Source organism: Falco cherrug, chromosome 3, assembly GCF_023634085.1.
Source record: "Falco cherrug isolate bFalChe1 chromosome 3, bFalChe1.pri, whole genome shotgun sequence".
NCBI classification, from domain to species: Eukaryota; Metazoa; Chordata; class Aves; order Falconiformes; family Falconidae; genus Falco; species Falco cherrug.
Window position 1 is genome coordinate 38408156 of NC_073699.1, and position 22643 is coordinate 38430798.

A 22643-nucleotide genomic window follows, 5' to 3' on the forward strand; every position below is an offset into this window, starting at 1 on the left:
CACAATTATGTAACAAACAGCAAACCAACCTACTTTTATCAATCTATCCATCCCTGATTTTAGAGGAAAGCCTCAAGAATTCTCTTCTGTATTGACAATGCAGTCTAATCTTGCATAAATCTGTCACTTCTGCTTCCAAAACATAACAGAAAGCAGCATAACTTCCATTCCTTCAAGCTAAAAAGCTTAAGATTTTCGTAGTAACTCTGCATGCTTTTATATCAGCTCTTCAGCAAGTGCATTGTATTTGTCAAAATTACTGTTATTGCACTAAACATGAGTCTGATGATGGTGAGTATGGCATTACTTACTTGAAAATAACATATCAAGGAGCACCCCATTGCCTCAAAGTGACAAACTGGACAAGGATTCTGAGAAGGGGTTTTTTGTGACTGAGAAATTAATTGCATTGCAGTCCAAAATGGTTGCATATAGCAGCATACACACAACTCGCATGCATGATGGTGTGCTCACCTTTTCTGTAACTGTCCTTTCCTCCCTTCCTCATATGAAGTGTAACTTTTAATGTGAAAACATGCCAATGTCACATTATATATCCCTAAAAATAACCAGCTCTCCTAGACTCCTCTCTGGGGCCATATCTCATGGGATTCTTCCAAGCAGATCCCTGAACAAGTCCAAGCCTACTCTCCTGAAGTCCAGGGTTGAGATTCTGCTATTTGCTCAGCTCCCTCCTCTCAGGATCCTGAATTCAATCATCTGCAGGTCACTGCAGGTAAGGCTGCCCCGTACCTTCACATTATGAAGTGCAGCTGGGGTGCCTCCCCAGTCAGCTCCTCAATCAGCTGGGTCAGGAATTTGTCATCAGTGCATACCAGAAGCTCCTAGATTACTTGTACCTTGCTGATTTGTCTCTCCAGCAGGCATCACAAAGCTGTCTCTCATGAAGACCAGGGCCTGTGAATATGAGGCTCCTTCCAATTATGTGAAGGAGGCCACATCTTTTTCTTGATCAGGTGGCTTGTAGCAGACACCCACGATGTTTCCCACGCTGGTCTGCCTGATAACCCTGATCCATAAGCTTGCAGGTGGCTCCACAGAAAAGCCCCATGCATTCTCACTGCTCTCCCACACAAAGGGCAACCTTCCCCTTGCCATCCAGCTGGCTCTTCCTGAAGAGCCTGTATTCAACCACAAGACTGCAGTCCTGCGAGCTGCCCTACCACCTACGCACAATCCCAGTAAGGTCCTAGCCCTGCAACTGCATTCAGACCTCCAATTTCTCCCATTTGTTCCCATACTGTGCATGTTAATGTACAGGCATTTTAGAGAGGCACTCAATCACGACAATTATCCAGAAAGATCTATGAGAGCTTCCCCTGTAATGTGTACGGAAACACAACAAAACCAAAGGCAAATAAGCAGCACTATTTGATCGATCTGACTTCCAGATACATTATCTGGTCTTCTATTAATGACCTTTAAGATCAACTGAAGCCACTAGAAAGCATGTGACCTGCAAAATCTATGTACATGTTACACAATCCTGCTTTATCATCATAAACTCACTGTTCTCCTGCACTAGGCTACAAGCACCATGATGACTGCAGGCAGGCTGTCAAGCAAAGACTAGCTTTGAACCAAGACTGCTTTGCACCCATGACCCCCAAAGCAGTTCTGGAGTTACATACTTTAATACTCAAATGTAATTGCACAGAGCAATCCCAATCTAAGTCTGCTTGTTTATCAGAACATTACTTGGTTAACAATAAAATAATGTGTTAACAACAACTTTTATAATAAACTTCATGCATAATATATTGCTTCCTAGTTTGCCTGCCTGCCCTAGGATTTCTTTAAAAAGTAACCCCACTCCTCACCCGCTCCAGTTAACTGTTGAGCATGCTCCTGGAACTAGATTTTACCAAAAATGCAACAAGTGCTTTTGATAACCACATCATGTATGTGTGCGCAGATACAGTAGATTCATCTTCCCACTATATTCAAACAATTGGATTAAATTACTAGATCAATCTAGTGACTACAATTAAAGTTAAAAATGCAAGAATTCTACAAAAAGATATAGAAAACGGTGTAAAATCTATTAGTTCTACAAATCCCTGTTGATATGTATTACTTCCACTCTTTTAAAGGTGAAATACATTCTGATAGCACACTTCTATTATATCAGGCTAAACTTAGCTTTCAAAATTTTTCCTTAAGTAAAACATTTAATTTCAAATTCTTCGCTGAAGCAAAAACATTAATCAGAAAGTAAAAACATAATTGCCTTAGAAACAGAAAATACATTGACCACAATTATGCAGTGTAATAAATGTCAAAATTGGACCACTTAACAGAGGTGCAAATATGCCTAGTGAAACACAGCAGTTCAATGCAAAGTCGTATTTATCATTATGTTTTAAAGGCTACCAGAGACAAACAACTCCTTAAAAAGAAAATACATTAATAGTAGTTGTTCATTTCAATCTTTAATAGTTTCCAACTTGCTGGTTTAAGAAAAGTACCAGAAAATTAATTCTTCCTTCTGCTGGACAGACAAGATACATTAAAAATAAAAAGCTGACATGTTCCTAAAAGGTAGGAGCCTCCCTCAAAAGGAGCTTAAGAAAATGGCTGCCAAAGTAAGGAGGCTGCTGCATGCATCCAGTGAGGCAAGACAAAGATGAACACTAAAGGGAAAGGAAGACACACATTAATATTTTTTGTTTTCAAAACAGAAATAATTTGCTACATTATTAGGGGAAAAAAATAAGACTAGGGATTATCTTATGCAGAAATTCCGTCAAAATGAGCATAAGCACTCACTTTCAACACTCACATTACTAACATAAAACCCCAAACTACAATGCCTGCACTGTTTGGGGTGGAGTGGGGTGTCTCAGAAATTATTAGTGACAGTGAAGGATCCGGGGACAAATGCTATTACAGTACAGCTCTGGGCAGAAAATGCTATACAGCAAGCCTTATTCTTATGAAACCTCGAGGGCACACCCAGGCTGCTCACAGTCTAAATGCTTAATCACAGTAGTCCCTACTTGGCATCTGCAAGGAAAAGCTCTGGGTTTGAGACTGCAGGCTATTTCCCGAGCAAGCAGCCACCCATCCCCTTCCAACCACAACCAGCCTTTCCTGGCTGCTAAAGCTCAGGCTGAAGGAGAACACTGGGGCTTGGTAAGCACTGCCATTACCTACTGCAGAGCACTGGACTTCTGCCCTCATACACAGCTGCCCCTCTGCCCTTTACTCCTTAGGCAGCACAGCAGTCCAAGCCTGCTGGGATGGGTTGTGAACAAGCGTGGGAAGCAGTTATTTAGTCAGCTCAAGCAGCTGTTGCCGGTATCCTCCCAGAAAAAACAACAGTCTGGACAGAAACAGATCAAATACCACCACTGGACGGCTCCAGCTTAAATGTAGTCAGGAATCCAGTGCTTAGATCTCCTCCTCCATCTCCTTCAAGCAAAACAGAGAGCCACAAACATGCCTGCCTGCCCATGTGACGGCTTTTCACTTGCCATCCAGCACTGAAAGCAACAAGCACATGTTAACCCATCAAAAATGGTCCTTGAGATTCAACACATGGTGGGCTACTCAGGAACAGGTTTCTAAACTCACCTTAGAGACCACTACGTTTTCAGGCAGTCTATTGCTTTAAGTATTTTCACCAGTAAATTAAATGAAATTTGAAAAACAGCCGAACAGCACACAGGGTGCAAAGTAACAAAAACTGAGCTAGTGACCTTAGATTTAACATCAAATTTGTCACTTGTAATGTGCACTGAAGTTTTATAAAAGGAATTAAAGTTACAAATTTGACTTTCAGTATCAATCTGGTAATATAACAATACTGAAACACTAATAAAATAATAAAGGAACAGACTTTAAAAAACCAACAAAAGTTAATTTTAGAAAAAACTTTTAAATCACACAGAAACCTACCTTGCCATTTCACTGAATATTTAAACCCATGCATAGTGAGAAAATATAACTGCAATGCTGCAAATATTATTTAACTTTTTAAACATCACTAGTGCAGCTCCACAAGCCAACTCACACACAGTTAGCTCTCCACATTATGGAAAGAATCATTATAAACTGGGTAGAGTTCTTTCTTATTAATAGCATGCTTAAATAAACAGAAATAAAACTGACCTTGCATCTACAAGCCGAGCTTCAGAAAAGTAAAGCACCAGCTTCTGAGGGTTGAAAGTCCAGGCCAAGCATCTTAAGCCTGAGGGGATCTTTCACAGTTATAAAAACACATCAGCAGACCACTGCCAAAAGACAAAGTCCTGCCCTGCACCATAATCATGTCACTCACGCACAAAACTGCCAGGACCAGCTGTACAAATCATTTCTGGGACATTATTTTGCTAAGCACTAATACAGAGAGGGAGCAGGCTGAACCAGATTTCAGAAGCAGCCCATAATTCCACGTGGGATGAGATGGATATGACTGTGCAACTGTGCTTCTGAACTTAATCTAAAATGGCAACCAGTAACGTTCTTCCAAGTTGCTGGTGGAGCAATGACTGGAAAAAAGCCTCATACTCAACAAAATAATTCACTACTGTTACTGGTTAGGCCTACATTGTTCCCGCCTTTGGGCCACCTTTCTACAGAAACTTCACCTGAGCCTAACCTAATGGGCATCAAGAGAGACAGCTTAAACTGAAAAACTGCAAATAAAAGCAAAATCACTTGCTTCAAAATATTTGAAGCAAAAAAAAGGGACGTATTTTATGTTGTGGCAACTTGTTTAGAGAAAGAAAAAAAAAAAACCCACAAAGTGATCCACAAAGACACAAAATGCTATATTCTTCAGTTTCCTAAACTTTAGTATTCAAGAATGCAAGACAACAGTGTGGGAAATGGGTGTTCACAATGCAAAGACATCTTAAGTTTTAGAAATGGCTTATGAACGCTGCTATTCTCAAACTAGTCTCAGGTTTTCAGAAAGAACATTTCACGTAATGGAAAAATGCTTTGATAAGCTCTAGCTTTTGAAGTACTTTCAAGAAATGGTTCACAGAGTAAACATGAGATTTCACCTATGATTTAGCAGTTCTTCCTCCCACCACTTCCAGCACATACTAAATTACAAACAAAATGTAAACCATTTCCTGCAAAGTCAGAAGCTGGATGAATTCTACTGCAAAAATTACATGTTTTTTCAGGCTTTTGCTGTTATCTGAAGATCTACTTTCTTCCCACCCTCTACTATGAAGGTTAGCTACACACATTTGATATAGCTGGCCTTGGTAAACTAGCTCACAGCCAAATCAATTGATAGATCGGTTGCAGATGATATGCAGTCCCAACTGCAATCAAATACATAGCTTAGTCAAAATTAAAGCAAGTTTTCCCCTTCTGGACAGGCAATGTATGATTTTCACAGGACTGTCATGACAGTTGGACTGCCTGTTAAAAAATTATTTCATAACCTGCGGACACTACCTTTCAAAATTTAAAGGCCATTAATAGTCTGCAAAGCTTAACAAGTAAATCAAAAAGAGAACCTCTCAGGATTTTAATGCAAAGTCACGTCCAAATTGATAGTCTCGATGAAGTCACTAGGCATAAGCACAGTGTCTGATGACCGTAAAATTACTAATAGACAGAAGGTAATCAGTGAGAATTATTTCTGTTCTCCAACGGTGCTAGAAGGGAGAACGAACAAAGGCTGGTTTGTGCTCGCTCCTATTTAAGCACTGAGTTACCTCTAGCGAAGCAGCGCACGGAAGACAATGACTGTTTTGTGACACAAAGGCCTGTATTTTTTCTGAAGTAATATGGTTAAAGCAGCTTGCAAAACACAGTAATGACAGGCCTATAGAAATGTTCAGATAGCAAGCTGTAACTTCATAGACTCCAAGCTAGTATCTATGCTACGACGGATACTATGGAGAGCAACGATGTCTTCGTTCAAACAACCGGCATCGCAGGAAGTTGCAAGTACTCTGTCGCCAAACGCTGCCTGGCCTTCGCTGCACTGAACGCTTCCCTAGCATCATAAGCGTACGCTAACACCCACCTTAGCCGTCTGCTTGCCAAAGAAGGGCGCCTGGCAAAGATGCCCGCACCACTCCACGCCGTCCCCCGCGCACGGCACTCCCGGCCAGCGGCGGATCACCGAGCGGGCTCCCCGCCCGGCCGCGGCAGGAAGGGGCCGGCGAACGGCGACAGCCCCGTGGCTCGGCGGCAGCGCCCCAGACAAAGCGCAGCCGGCCCGGCCCTGCGCCCCCGCCCGCCCCGCACCCCCAGCCCGCCGGGCGCCGCGCCCGGGCCCGCCGCCGCCCGCCTTTGTTCGCCGCCCCAAAAGCACGCTGCCGCCTCCCGCGGCGCCCCAGCCTCATCCCCGGCGCCTCCCCGCACTCCCGGCCGCCGAGCGAGGCGAGGCCGCCGCGCCGCCTCAGGGGGCTCCGAGAACGGGGAAGGCGGCGCCCGGGCCCCGGCTCCCACCGCCGCCACCGCCCAAGCACGCCCCCGCCGCAGCACAAAGGCGCGGCGCGGTCCGGCTCGCCCCCGGGCCCCGCCGGTTACCCCCGGGGAAGGCAGGGGCCGCCCACACCGCTGCCTCTCACCTTCCAGCCCCTCCATGGCGCGCCCCGACCACCGGCTGCGGTCCCGCGGCTGCTGTGGCAACGCCGCCACCTCCCGGCCCGCTAACAACCGCCGCTCCCATTGGCCGGGCGGGCGGGCCTGGGCGGCCCCTCACGGCCACAGCCCCGAGGCGGGCGGGCCGGCCTGCCCTGCCCCCCCTGCCCGCCCTGCCGCCCCGCCCCTCCCCTCCTCTCCCCGCCGTGCCTCTGCGCTCCGGCGCTGGGCCCGCCGCACCGCGCGTTGCCGGCCTGGAGCGCCGGTGCCCCCCGGCAGCCGCCCGTCGCGGGCGGTCCCAGGCCCCCTGCGGGGAGCCCGCCGCGCCCAGGCGGGGCCACCCGCCCTTCGGCTGCGCCCCCGGGGTCGGGCTCACCGCGGGAGCGGGACACCGCGCTCCTGCAAAGCCCCGCCTTGTCCTAGCTCTGGTACAGCCTGAGTGTCGTACAGGCCGTACTTTGAGGTTATGCCTTGGTTCAGGACCTTATTCCAAGGGCAGCACGTGTATATGAAGACCAAAGTAAAGCAAGTGAGGGGACATAACCGAGCCTTTACACAGACAGTGACCGGCTGCACCCTGAGCCTAACAGAGGGTGCTGGGGTGCAGCGCAGCACGTGGCTGTGGCGGGTGCCCCCTTCCCCGAGGGAAAACCGTGGGCTGCCACAGGAAAAAGAAAAAACGGTTTTCAGGTTCACATCCTGAAAATAATTGCAGGCAGTGGATTTCTCCCCCTTTTTTCCTCCAGTTATTTTCTTAACTGAAAGATGCTGATACAAGTCTGAGGGTATCTCAGACATCCTGCTGCTACAGGGTGACATTTGGGTAATGGATCTTTTTGGAAAACAGTGCCACTAAATTGCTGTTGACTAATGAATATGAACAATGCTTGATACATATTGAAATTTTTCTGTTCCTCTTACAAAAGCTGTCCACGTTTTTAGCAACAGAAGCATTTCAAGATTTTTTTATTCAAGACATGATTTCAGCACTGATTCTTAAGATCTTTTATTTGTCTTTCTTGTGGCAATGTGCCATGAGCAACTAATACAAGTTTTTTTCTCTATAAACAACAATCAATTTTACAGAAATTACCACTGTCTTTGCAGGCACACGCAAATAATTTCTTTTCTTACTCTAGACAAGTTGGTTGATATATATTTGCTTGTCCATAGAATCACAGTTACTGTCCCAACCATGGTACTCTGGGAATGCAACTCAAAGAAAGCAAACCAAACACATCAAACCTAAATTGAATTGGAGATTATGATCGTGTTGTCTTCTTAGCATCCCTTTAGCATGGGACAAATAGATCCAGATGTTGCACACCAACAGCTAGCATGCGCATCATACTTAATATATGATTAAAATAATCCTTTGAGACCAAAAACTTGATTATATTTGGTAATTCTAGCTGCAATTTTTCTAGGTAGTTTAGAATCATACTGAAAATATATTTCAGATTTGCCTTTGATCTATAGATCTTGTGCTTATAAAATTACAAGCCATGCCAGGTGGAACTAGTTTGCCACTGTGTTGCAGAGTCCTAAACTTTGCAAATTATCCATTAAATCTTTGACATAAGCTGGCAACTACAAGCATTTGCTGTTTAACTAGCCATTAGGCTAGCATATCAGAAGTGCACTTCCTTGCATGGTATTTCTGTACTTGGACTGCAGACTCAAAAACAGAGGCCTAACGTAATTTCATCTCTCAGCAGGCAAATCCTTTATAACGACAACATGAACATAACAAAATTTTTATCTTGTGTTCTTAATTTAGTACAGGGTTTCATGTTAGAGGAGCGTTTGGTTTGGTTCGTTGTTTCTCTTTGAAATCTGTGGTCATTTTTGTTACAAACAGGGGCAGGACGTAACTTCAGCTCACCCATCTTTAAGTGTCTACAATGTGGTGTTCACATTTGAGCTACCTGTCAGGTTCCCCAGTATAGTCTGTAGAGATTTGTCTCTGTAGGTGATACAGTCTACGGGACTGAAGGTGCAATCCACCTCGCCAAACTTGGCGCCTGTTTCAGGATGAGAGACAAGCAAATAGTCGACACTCGCATTAGAGTAGTCAAATCCTACTCTAGATCAGGCTGAAACCTGTACTGAAAACAGACTTAATGCTTAGTTTTGCTCTGCAAAGGTGCCATTGATTGACATTGTCATCCCGTTACTCATCTAAGAAATAAAAGAAATAAGAGCTTTCTTATAAAACGAATGGGCAAGTGGCCATTCTGCTGCACAGCTAAAAGGTTCTCCTGGCTTTTGTGGCTGGTGTGTGAACATGCGTTGTGTAACTATGTATATGGACAGCATGCCTTAAAAGACTCCTGATGCTGAAAAGTAGCCGTATTTTAATTGCGTTCATGAGGGGAATACGAGACTAGTCCTCTGTTATAGCCACTGTGCTACATGAATACCTTCATAAATTTACTTCCACACTGAAAAAAACCACCCAACCCAAGACTGTTATTCTGCTGTAGACCTACTACTCCAAATGCAAATCTATTCTGCAATTACATTTTTTCCCAAATAATTCTATGCTAACTTTATTAATTGCTAGTATGTACCATGTATGCTTATGCCAACATTGATTTCTGGCTTAAACATTTTCCTTATTGTTTACCTCTTTGATGTATTAACAGGCAATTAGCATGCCTTCTGTTTCAGTATTTAGCTTGTTAGCCTAAACAAAATAGAGCTCTTCTGAATTGTCCTCAGAAACTATGCTTTCCATTTCCATAATCATCATGGTACCCTTTATTTGCACCTATTCCATGTCAGTTCATATTTCATACATGATCAGAATCTGTCCCTGAGGTGATCTTACTGCATCACTTACAGTTCTTTGCCTCTGCTGGGAATATTGCTACTAATGCATCTTAGGTTACATTTTCTGTTATGGTAAGCTTGTAGGCACCAGTATATATTTAGCTCCTTTTCCATATCAATTGTTTTGTAGAGGCAGCAATGATGGTAGGAATTTTTGCCTCTAAAGAGTAATACAGTCTGAACACCTTCTATTCAGAATCTTCAGTAGTATCTCTAAGAAGGACCAAGAAAATATGGCCCTAAATGTAGAAGTCACATCTTCCTTGCTCACGCTTGTTTAAAAGAATTGAAATACAAACACTAACATAGACATGACTACCTGTGACAAATTTCCATGAGGAGTTCCAAAGAAGAGCGGTAAAAGGTAATCTGCAGTAAGCTCAGACATTAAACAGGAGCATAGAGATGCCACTGAAGATTCAGATGGTTTCCAAAAAGACTGGGGTCTCTTTCTGCTGGCCAGAAAAGAGGGGATATGTGTGTGTGTGTTTCTGTTTAGTTGGTAAAAAAACAGAGTCTGCCCCCAGGGATAAGTGTGAGTGATAAATTATGAGTTTGTGATAAACTATGAAGACCAAATTTTCCCTATGGTTTGTGGGCATAAATAAAAGTTACAGCTTACTCTGGATCTTCTGTTTCATAACTCAGCATTTTCAAAAGTGCCTAGAGATGTGGAATTGTGGTCCAAGATTTGAAAAGGTCCTGAATTTCAAAATGCAGGAAAGCAGTGATACCACATCGTTCTGACTTAATCTGCCAAGGCCTCTTGCAGAAGAGCTGGAGGACTGTTCTCACAGATCCCAGGTGTATTACTGATATGTAAGGTTGTCTCTTTCCCTGGAAGTGATGCTTATGACTGGCAGAGCCTAACTGGTCCTACAATGAATTTGAACCATCTTGTCTGTGTAAGCGCTGTTTGTCATGAAGCTTCTCATGTGGTAGAGATACCTGGTTTTTGATCATCTGAAAGGCACAGAGTGATCACAGCATATATTTAATAAAATGCAATGAGGAGAGGATTCTGGCATTTAGAAATATTCATATGGCCAACCGTCACCCCAGGTAGGGAGGGCTGCTGCGGGAAACAGGCTGAGTCTTCTAAACAGTTTAGATAGGTCATTAGGAGCTGTGGAATAAATACGGTTTACTGTATATATTAGTGTAGAAAAATCCCTAAACTGAAGCACTCCAAATCTTTAGTCAGTTTAGAAACTGACTCTGGCATACAGAGTTTGACAATACATTGCCCTGGATCTTTGCAAAGCTGTGCAAATCCTTCGTTTGGAGCAGAAGTGTCATAGAAGGACTAAGTCCTGTAAAATGATCAGAATTTCATTAACATTTCAAATGTTCTTCTTCACCATTTGAATACTTGTCATAATGACTAAAATCTTTATAGAAAATCAAAACCTGTTCACTATCTTTCATGTTAATAATGAACATTGGATAAAGAAGGATTTCCCAATGTGGCATTTTAATTAATACATTTTGCACTATAACTAGCTTCTGGGAATTCAGATATGCCTGCACAGGAGGACTTTAAAATTTAAATAGTCCTAATCTTTTTTTTAACAATTAACACTAATTGAGGACTACAGACTACTCTCCTACTAAAATAATTCCTCAATTGAATTACTACAAGAATGCCTTTTGTTCTTTTGTGGGTTATAATCCAAATTTATATTCAGGATTGGAGTATTGTGATTTTACTATCAATCTGTTTAGCAACCCAGGGTTTTTTCAGCACGCTTTTATAGTTTTGTTTGCTGGGGAACTCCTGAATTAGACAATAGAAGGCCAGAGGCCACAATGAAAATGGGTAAGCAGTGCTGGAGTGAACAGTTTTTGCTCTCTCCAAACATGAATTGCTCAATTTATAAAGCTGGATCTAAGCCGAAGTACTAGAGCAAATGAGGTGTAATAATGCTCAAAACACAATAAAAGTTTAAATTCTAGGATGCCATGCTGTTAGGTATATTTTCTCAAGCCAACTAGCCCATAATAGGAGGAGTCTCACAGGAGACTTTATCCAAGGCTGTAATTCTTCAGCTGGATAGCAGACAATAAAAGAAAGGGGTTTTTTTCCATCGAACACTCTACTGCTGGAGTAATGCCATTCCTCCATGAACGGTAAACCATCATTACCACCGAAACCAGTTGTCCTTGTCCAATGACCATGGTTTCTCAGCTCTACACTCTGATATCCTTCTCTTCCTCCTTGTGCTGGGCCAGATGTTCATCTGCTCAGGTGGTCTGGGGACTTACCCAGCTCCGACACCCCCAATCCGATCTGTGCATCTTTCTGGGTACATGAACAGCTGTGTCAGGACAGGGAAGGGTGTCTGCACCAAAATCAGAATGGATGGCCAGTCTTTGGACAAGGCAGAACTGACACTTCCATTGGTAGATGATGTTGATTTAAAGAGCAGATAACATTGAAAGTCACTTCAGCTCAGCCTGTTGGACACAGTGACAGAATATGGAGGTTTTGTGCAGCAATAAGCCTGATGATTTGCAAAAAGACTGTGAGTTTCTAATTTCCCAAATACCTTTCCTGATCTCTGATTTTGTTATGAGGATTTTTTTGTTTAGATTTTTTTTAAAATATCCCCTGCCCATTAAAATGCCTCTTTTTCTGTTCCAGAAGCACAAAAACCTCAGCACTTAAAATATAGCCCAATGTGTAGGGTTGTGCTGTCTCTAAGGTGCTATATAAAACCCTAATGGGTCCATTATACAAGTCTCACAGGAGTGAATTTTTTCATTATTTAAATGAGCTCCAATCCTTTCATGGTTTTGTAGCAGACATTTCAAAAATAGAAAGGACAAAATGAGGAAAGCAGGAATTCCTGTTTGTTGCTTTTCTGTCGGGCTGAAATATGAACTGTTGCATGTTACCCTTTCTGCTCCCTTGTATTTTCAAGAAATCCCAAAATTTTGCTCCCCCAGACAGCTGAATGTTTATAGAGACTGGACCAAAACAGCAGCTATGCAAAATACTAAACTGTTAGAACAGCAGACACTTGTGGAGAAGTCGGTATCCCAAACTGTGCTTCTGCCAGACATGTTCTCCCATCACCCTTTTCCACCCCTCAAAGCACCTCATACTACCCAGAGCAGAGGGGAGAAACCAGAACTCCAGAAGACCGCAACATCAGATCCTTTTTGTTCAGGGTATGGTGTTAGTCTCCTCTAGTTAGAGTAACAGCTTTCTTCTGCAAACTAAGGTATGGTATCTGTAAAGCTGGTACTGAGAAACTGAAATTTCAGGACTGAAGAAACAAGATGTTTATTAAATTTTTTGCGTATGTATTCCTTACATTTTACATATTTGCTTACATTTTCTCATTTAAAATAGGCTTGCTTTTGTACCACCACCTCACTGCCCCAGCTGCACTTTTCTGTCTGAAGAAGATTTATTTGCGTTGCAAGATCTAGGGCTCAAAACTTCAGTAAATCCAAATTTGTGCATTATAAATAAAATTCTTGTCTTTTATGACTTTGCATTTTTATGTTGAACTTTCAATTTACACAATGCACACAGTTTTTCTATATAATTTGCTTTCAAGTCCTAATTAGAGACATAGTTAAAGTTTCACTGGATGTAGTACCTCTGCTGTTTACTTATTTCCATATATTGGCATCTGCAACCTATATAACAGTCTTCAGATGTTGGGGTGTTGGTTTTCACAGTTCTACTAGCAGGTTCGTTCTTAAAAAATGAGTGGGAAAATCAGAGTACAGAATATGTAAACGAAACAGATTGACTTTTAGTAAATCCCTTGCACTGTTTGTGTTTTATTTCCAACACACTTCCACTCCTCTCAGCTTGTTGGTTTAGGACACAATCTTGTTTTCTAAGGCATGGCACAAGCCAGAGCTGAGAGATTACTGAGAAACAAAGCAACGCTGCAAAGCTGATTTTGCAAAGCCTTTTTAATATGAGAGAATTTCACAGAGCATTTTATGTGTTTCTTTCCCTTAAGTGCTTGCTTAGAAGACAGATTTTGCTGGGTAGGCATATAAAAATTGGTTGCTTCTATGTATTGTACAAACAAATTGACCACATAGCTGGTGAAATATTCTACTCTTCTGGAACTCTCCAAATGTGTTGTGTGGCAATTAAAATTGAAATTATACATATGTACCATGGTCCTGTGGGTGCGATGAGATGGTTTCACTCTTTTAGGAGATTCTTTTGTTTTTTAATTGAGAAATTAAAATGGCATTAGAATTTAATCTATATCTATATTGTAATTTATAGTGCTTTTCTTCACTATGCAGAGGAAAAGGTTAGATTAAATCATAGTAGGAGTAGAGTTTATTAACTGAACTTAGATTTTGTTTCAGAATAAAATGTTCTGATATATTGGTTTCCTTTTTTGTTCTACTCAAGATACTCAGCTTCTTGCCATTTTCTGTCCCAGAATGTGATCCTTCTATTCTTGGACAAAGACCTGGAAAGATTATGCAATGCGTGTAATCCCTTATCACCTTTATAAAAAGTCACCAATACATGGGCTCCAACAAGAAACACAGAAATATTAATGCTTTCACTTTGAGGAATGGGCCTCATACTGATGGCATCATACTGAACTAATTCAACAACTGGGCTGTAGCATACTTCCATTTTTAATCATAGAAATCAGAAAAAAGAGGGGACACATGCCAGCTCAGAATAATTTTCACAATAAATTCTTAAATACTTTGTGTTATTTGATCAAACTTCAAAATTTAGAAGTGCAAAGCTCTTTGATTATTTGATTCACTAAAGAGTATTTGATTAGACATATCTTAATGTTTCAATCTCTGGTTAACTGTGAAATTTCATATTAATTTAAAAGATTTACATATATTGGTCTCAAAACTGAATGAAGGTTTCTGTTCTTATCCGGTAGTATGAGGCACACTTGAACTCAGAGCCTGAATTAAGCTGGTCTTTGCTCTAAGATACTCAGTCTAAAAAACCCTATTTGGATATAGAGATATTACTTATGAAAATAATGGCCAGCAACTAAAGAAATCTTTTGCTTTCAAACACTGGCAGTGTAAGACATGGAAAAGGGAAGAAGAATCACAAAAGATCATAATCAGAATTAAGAGTTGAAATTGTGTCCCCTGACTCTTACTCACAATCATCTTCCTTTTGCATGAAGAAAGCTAAATACTTGCAAAGTAAAAATTTAAATTTGTGAGTCTGGCTTTCATTTAATAGAGATTTTGAAAGGAGATTTTGAGAAGACAGTATGCCACATTGATTACAACATTCTTTTTGATTGCAGTATGGTGGGGTTTTTTTGTTTTGTTTTTATTATACTATTTTCATGTTATTCTTGAGGAGTTTGTTGATTTTAAACAGGATTCAATTTTCTTTTCTCGACAGATAATATATAAAATAAGGTTAAGATAAAATGGGCAGAGCAGAATTCCTCAAATATTTTTTGATTTTGTATGTGTGTACATCCACATCTCTTATGTGCCTTTTCTTAGTCTTTAACCCATGAACATGTTTTAAGTGCTCTGTTCAGTAGATATTTATGTCCATTTGGGAGGACCATTTAGATCTAAAAGGTATCAGATGGTGGCAAGAATTATCGATTAACATGCAAAGGAGTTATTTAGAGATCAACCATAGGCAATAATGTGAGAAAAAAAGGGGTGTTTTGATGGCAGGCACTGATGGTTTTCCCACTCCTTATTGATCCCTTCCTTTGATTTTTCTTTAAATATTTTTAGAGAACTGATCTTTTGAAGGTCTAGTTAAAACTGAAAGGGAGAAACAAGGAAATCAAACTGATTTTCAAGGCCAAGTTTGCATTTTTTATTATGATTTTTGCATGCATCTAACTGCCACTAAGTCAGCACAAATCCTTTACAGCTGTAGGATACTGACTTGTTACAGCTCCTGAAAAATTTGCAATAAATTCTTTCCCACAACTCCAGTTGCCTCCCTCTGGTTCCAGGGACCATTTCATTCATTTTCCACCAGCGTGAAATTCTTGCTTTTTGTGGACAAAAATCCATTACCAATAGAACAGAAAGACACTGTTTAGCAATGTCTTGCAATTGGCAGTTCAGATAGAAACCCCAATGAATTCTATTACTCCTTTGAGTACCTCAAAATCAGTCTCTTGTGTTTCTTTCTTGGCTTGATTTTCTCTGGATCTTTCAGGTTGTGTTATTGCCTGTGTCCTCTGTCCAAATTTTCAAGCTATTCTTTCCAAAGCTTTGCTCACAAGAATTCCTTCTGCTACCTCAGTTTCTGTTCCTGGTTATCGCTTCCCTCTGGTTATTATTCCCCTCACTGATTTCTGTATTGTAAACAGAATAAAATGAGGCCAGCTCCTCGTTTGCATCTCTGATCTGGCTTAGATGACTATGTCTGCATTATGCCTTGTATGCAGTTTATACACCATAAACAGGATTTGGGAGAGCAGTCGGGAGAGACTTGACTACTGGTACCTCCTTTTTCCTGCAAATTAACTTAAGATAAATTTGCATAGGGATGTGATTCAGCCTTGTAAAGGGAGATCCTTGGGCACCTCAAAGTACCCCAAGTTCTCATGTCCATCCAGTGTCAGATACAAAATCACCACATGCAGCCGGGATAGCTAGAGACTGTTCAGCCAGGCTTTGGGAACTCGGGCTATTTGCACTTCAGATAAATGTGTAACTAAATGGTCTATAAAGTGCATGTAGTACATGCAGACAAATGCAGAGTTTTGCTGAGAGTATTGCTGCAGAGTCCCTGTAAGGCCAGCCCCACTGGTGTGTGACAAGTCAGCACTCTGCATACCTGCTGAATTTAGCCTTTAGCCCATGCGCAAGCATAGACATACCCTCCCTACTGACTGATCCTACAACACCAGGTTACCTCAAGGTGTGATGCATTGGTCTTTGTGGCAAAGGTGGTGAATGGTTTCCTGGGTTGCATTACACAAGGAATTGCCAGCAGGTCAAGAGGGGTGATCCTGTGTAGGGGAGTTGTAATTAACATTGATAATATACAGCTGTGGGCTGGCTTCAGGGGCGGTGGGTTGGCTGATGTGGATAAGGTGCAGGTGTGGCTGGTTCCTGCTAAGTACTTAAATAGCTCTAAGGGATATATAAGAGGAGTAGATGAAAAGAGATTTGGAGGAAGGGTGTGTGCACCCTGGATGGAGGAGAGACAAGAAGGATGTGGCAAATGCAAGAAGCAGAGGGACTGGCCTGTAGGGCATGAAGAAACAGCACAAATGGTAGATTAACTTTTGAAACCTTGTGGGGGATTGGTGGCTGTGCTGGGGTGAGGTGGGCTAACTACTTATTGATGTTAACCTGGTATATGAGGGTAAAAGCCTTGTTGCAGCTTTTTTTGAGAGTGCTGTGACAGTCCTGCTGCTGGGTCCAGTTCTTGGATCCTAAGTACAGGAGAGCTGTGGACTTGCTGCCCTTCCAGCAAAGGGCCATGAAGATATGATGAAGGGATTGGAGCATCTCTCCTATGAGGAGAGGCTGAGAGCTGGAACAATTCAGCCTGGAGAAGAGAACGTTCAGGGGGATCTTATCAATGTCTGTAAATAACTGAAGGGAGAGTGCAAAGAGGACAGAACCAGGCTCTTCTCAGTGGTGCCCAGTGACAGGACCAGAGGCAGAGGGCACATGCTGAAACACAGGAGGTTCCCTCTGAATATCCAGAAACAGTTTCTTGCTGTGAGGGTGACTGAGCAATGGCACAGGTTGCTCAGGGAGGTTAAGTGTCTCTCTGTGGAAATATTTGAAAACTGTCTGGACACAGTCCTGGGCAGCCAGCTCCAGGTGGTGCTGCTTGAGCAGGGGGGTTGGACCAGGAGGCCTCCAGAGGTCCCTTCTAACTTCAGCTGCTCTGTGACTGTAATTCCAAACATACCAAATTCAGCAGAGTTCCTGGCAGAGTCTGAGCATCCCCTAGCACTACTATTTCTGTGTTAAAACTACAATGTAGTATGGATGAGAAGATTTATTTTAGGTTATTCAGTTTTCCTACATCCAGACCCCAGATGTTTTGGATCTTGGATTTGAACTACTATTTTAGTTCTTCCCAGCTCTGTGCTTCCCTACAAGACTTCTGTAGAAATCTCAAATGTAATTTCCATCAGCTGATGTGGTTAATCTTTCATTATCTTAATCAGTCATCTTTTGTGTTTTATCCTATAGTTGTGTGTATGCCAGCTCAGTTAATATGCTTGATGCATAAACATCTGGTAATTGCTAACAAAATGGTTATTATTTTTACCACAAACAGAAACAAAAATTAGAAGCAAATGCTGCCACTGAAATTAAGGTAACTTTTTCTCTTGCCAATGATACACAATTCCTGTGTAGCTATTTGTATACAACAGATTTCCCAGTCCTAGTAGAAAGGCTGAAGTCCCTTTTCATATCTATGGAAATTAGGACCAGCATGCAGTATTTTGCTTGATACAGTAATTTACAGGAGCCCTGTGTTGTTCCTATTTGCACTGTCAATTCGGGCATCTCTACTTGCTAGCAAAATAGCATATGCATACCCTGCAAGGCAAATTCTTGCCTTTTTTATTTGCTTAAGAGAAAGAATTTCTTTCCAGGTCCCTTCACAAGGTTTGTGTTTGCAGCTCTGAAACTCCAGCTGTTCCCAGTTTGTGGAAACACCATTTTAATAAACATTTAGTTATAAAACATCCCTGTTACTCCTATGGATCTGTTGACGTGTTTGTCAACATGTTGAAAACAACATGACAAAAATAGCAGGGAGGCTGAATTTGTATGCTGCTCTGGTACAGTTAACTGATGTGCTTATCCTGCTATCTGTAATTCTTTGAGGAGTGATACTGGTAGAAACAAGGCTTTCTACAAGGAAACCATGCAAGATTGTAGGACTTGGCAAGGAAACTATTTTGGCTTCATTTTCAGATTCTTTCTTTTCTAGTTCTCATTTTTAGCTGTAACTCCTTTAAATGACCAGTAGAAAGCCTTTTTGTGAATGGAAAGACATCCTTAAGGGTAAGAAACTTCCTGGTACAGCTGGATGCTAAATAATAAAGACTGAAAAGTACCGCTCAGCCAGGAAGCAAAACTAGGTGACTCAATATGAGTATGCATGGTCATGAAATACCAAAACAATAAAACAAGCTTATTGCCTTTTTCTCACAGCAATTCCATAGTTCCAGGAATATTAATAATAAGAGAGTGTAGATTTTTCTGCATGCTTGAGAGTAGGTAAGAAATACCAGATGAATAGTTATAAACAGAATGATCAAAACATAAAACTATCTGCTACAGGGCAGAAAAACAGACTGAGAAGTCTTTTTTTCTTTTTTTTCTGTTAGCTATTTTTAGTGGCATTATGTTCTGTACAAAAGAACCAAATATGTTTATATACACACTATGACTAATATAGAAATGCTGTGGAGTTTGGTAAATGTTTCTTACAGGTTTTGGTTTTTTTACTTCACTTTCTAAAGAGGTGAATGATAATATTGATCTATTTGGCTCTGCCTTTTGTTTTGCAATATGTGATTATTTTTTTTCCCTTAACTGAAAGAATGGTATTGGTTTTTAAAAGGTGTTGACCTCAGTGCTTGACTTGCTGACTAAAGGAGTTTACGCCCACATAATTGGTGTAGAAAAAATGTGAACATTTGTTATTAGTAGATGCTAAACCTCTCTTTTTATCCCTTCATGTGTTCAGTATGTGCTTCCAAAATAATCAGCCTGAGATTTGACCTCACATTCTTAGTTTCTTATGTTACTCTTTCTTCTTATAGTTACTGCACAAAACTCTCCTTCATTTCAAAGAGGATTTTGCCTGAAGTAGTTGTGCAAAAATGGCCCTATCCTTTATTCAAAGATAACTGAACCTTCACAGCTTTGGGAATTTCAGTTAGGAAACTTCTAAGTAGGAATAGAGTGAGAGAGTGATGTGATCAAATGCCATTTCAAAAATAGTAATGATGTTTACCTAACAATCCTCCTAAAATTCTAGGCAGGCCATGAATACAGTACTTTTCCTTCTTATGCAAGCTATTATAACAGGGGTCCTCAAACTTTTTAACCAGGGGGCCGGTGTGTGGATGAAGTGGCAGGCAGTCATCTGTGGCTGCTTGGTTTCCCCCCCACAACCCCCGGCAGGGGGGGGTTCTGTAAATAGTGGGGGCTGGATTGAGGACCCTGGGGGGCCATATCTGGCCTGCAGGCTGTAGTTTGAGGACCACTGTATCATAATAAACAACAAAGGCATTGCATTCACTCCCAGAGCTTTTTAGTTAATGCATGAAGGGATGGCTAGTCCTCTCCTGTTTCTACGTTGTTTAATTAACCAATAAGATGTAATTACTTACTAAGATTTATCATTAGCAAAATAGCACTAAAAGGCACTGAAAAGCATATATCAATTACAGTCATCATAACTGTAATAATTTGTTATAGCTTTCTCATTAGTCACTCCTTCCAAATTTGTTAGCCTGTGACTGGGTCAGGAAGCATAAGAACAGATCTCTCTGCAGTAGCCTCTTTTCCGAATGAGTTTACAGAAGGGATAACACTAAAGCCTGTGTCACCACAGTGACTGTGGAGTCCTCTGGTGTCTGACAGCCTCTGCCCAGAGAGGACGCTTGCCCTGACTGGCAGTGCTACCTCTCCTTTCTTACTCGGGTCCCCAGAAGTGTAAGCTGTGATTGTTTTAGGTCCAGAGCACTGGCTTACAGGAGAAGCTTTGTAGGTGTTCTTTCCTTAGTGAAATACAGTCCAGAAAAATGCTTGAAAACCTTGAAAATAAATGTTTTCTGTCAAAAAGAGGAAGAGACTGTCATGATTTGTGGCTTTCTTAATAGGCATCCATCTGCTATGTGACTTCATAGCTTGCTGTGCTGCATCCATCTGCCGTGTGACTACATAAAAGATGACTACAAATGGCATTCTGAAACTCTTAAAGACAAGTACCTCACTCCATAACTCAGCTTTGCAGGACTTAAAACATGAAATGAGGGTGGAACGCAAATGAAAACATGGGATGAGGTGAAATGTAAAACAGGGAAAATCCATCTACAACTATTCATGGAAACAAAATTCTGACTTGACTGTACAATTCTTGGAAGATGCTTCAGTCTGGGATGTCTGGCTGCTTTGTGCTTACCAAGAGGCTGCAACAGAAAGCCTAAAGCCTGTTGCTGTTGTGGAGGTCCAGCCCCAGCTGGAGCAGAAAGCTAACACATTCTGTGACCATCAGGACTGGAGATAAAGCTCAGCATTTCTGGAATTGGAGTTGCTAATGATACACTTCAAAAAGAAGAACCAGGCTGGGAAAGGCTAGGAAAGGTATTCACAGAAGTGCTGAATAAGACACACCCCTGCAGATGAAATCGAACTGCCCTACCCTATTCTTAAAAATACTACTAGAAACCAGAAATTGAACCAGAAGTGTGATTGCATCGGGTTTTTGCAATCTCTGGGCACTGTCTGGCTGTCTGCTGTGTTCTCTGGCCTTGTAAATGTTTTAAATTCCAAACATCCTTTGCTATGTCTCTGAAAGTCTTCAATCCATGAAGAATTCCTCCAACAGATCTCATATGTATTACTATAACTATGTTTAATTGGGCAGTGTATGGTGTTGACAAAGTTACCTTCCTCCTTGCATACTTTGAGTGAAGAAAAGATGTTCCACAATGTACCAGACACCAGAAGGGCTCTGGTCTGTAGGGTCTAGCAAGCATAGGACGAATCCTCCTAGAATACAGTACTGAACGTCTAAATTGGAGGACCAGGTTTGTGTCCCTCAGCCCCACAGGGAAGTAAAAATTTTGTGTGTATTAGCTCATTTTTCACACTAATGGTTTCCATCAGAAGAAAATTGCATCTGCTGGTCTAAAACCCCTCTGTTCTGGGCAATGAGAAGGTCAGATATACTGAAGACAGCACCTGACCTCAGGAAATATAGTTAATAAGTTCTAAAAAGCACCATGTCTCAGGTAAAGAGTATCTTACCATGAGACTTTACCCTTTGGCCCTCCCAGTAAAAAAACAGTGAGGGTGAAGTAGGGAGGTGGCATCACCCAGGTTCATGGGTATGTCAGTCACCAGGCTGGATATGTCCTGAAGATAAAACTTAGACATGTAGAAGATATCTGTTGCTGATAAATACTGTTATATTAAATTATTGCCAGTATTAAATGCATGCATGCAGTGATTTAATTTTTTACCCTTATGTGAATGACACCATGTTTCTATTTGGGTAACTATTTTTTGAGAGTCTGGCAGAATCAAACTACAATGAAAAAATGAACTCAGTATTTTAGTTTCAAACCTAGTAATATTAACAATAATAATAATCATCCTTCCTCATAACTCATCAAGGCCTCAAAGCTGAATGTTAAATAAGGGGAATAAAAATAAACAAGGTTTTGTTTGAAAGGTTGGGGTTTTGTTTGTGTTTCAAATTTACTGTTTGATCTTCTGAACTTTCAGAACAATATGCTGTTCTCAAATGCTGCTGTACAGCTCTAACACTGTAAACAGTAACAATGCTGTGTTCATATGTTCAAAGAAAGAACTGATTTCTGAAATATCTTTGCCAGATTTTGTTAAGGACAATTTTTTAGGACAAAGACATTTTGCATAGAAGGAACTCCAGTCCAATGTTGGAACCCCCCAGTGGACCTGAAGTAGCAATTATGCAGCAAACATGCCTTAAGAATAAATACATCTATACACAGATTTAAATTCTGCTAAAATATGAAGCTGATTTACAGCATGGAATTGATGCAGAAATTATAGGGTACAGTTGATTCCTGCTCTTAAAGCCAATAAATATGTGTAATATTCACTTCGGCACTATTACTCTAGATTTACATCATAGGAACTAAATTTGTCCCAGCAGTCTCACATTTATTCAGGGACAATTATAAAGAGACAGTCAGGGGAAAACACCTATTTGTAATTTTTTTTTTCAGATGACTACTCAATTTCAGTGTCTGACTTCATAAATTTCTCTAGTCATAGTTACAGATTTATGATACACTTTTCTGTCATATATATTCCTATGCACACCAGATATACCTTTGTTAAACACAGTTGTATAAGCTCTGTTGGTTTTCCTATGTGTTTGAAGTATATTTCTTAGTGAAGAATAGGTCTTTATTTTTAAAAGTCTTGTGAAAACATTTGTTCAGAATACTGTAAAAGCAACTCCTCGGGTCAGGAAAGAACTAACTCCAATGATTTTGTAGATTTCTTCC

At 41.1% G+C, this 22643-nt stretch overlaps 1 protein-coding gene across 2 annotated transcripts in view; it reads right to left on the bottom strand.

Annotated features, from left to right (window-relative positions):
* The window catches only part of ZC2HC1A (zinc finger C2HC-type containing 1A), a 35741-nt gene extending 29033 nt beyond the window's left edge, over positions 1-6708 (bottom strand). For both annotated transcript variants that reach the window (XM_055705067.1, XM_055705065.1), the window contains exon 1: positions 6567-6708. In XM_055705067.1, the coding sequence (XP_055561042.1) occupies positions 6567-6582 (16 nt within the window). In that variant the 5' untranslated portion in view covers positions 6583-6708. The remainder of the gene's footprint in view (positions 1-6566) is intronic.
* Positions 6709-22643: the final 15935 nt, after the last annotated feature.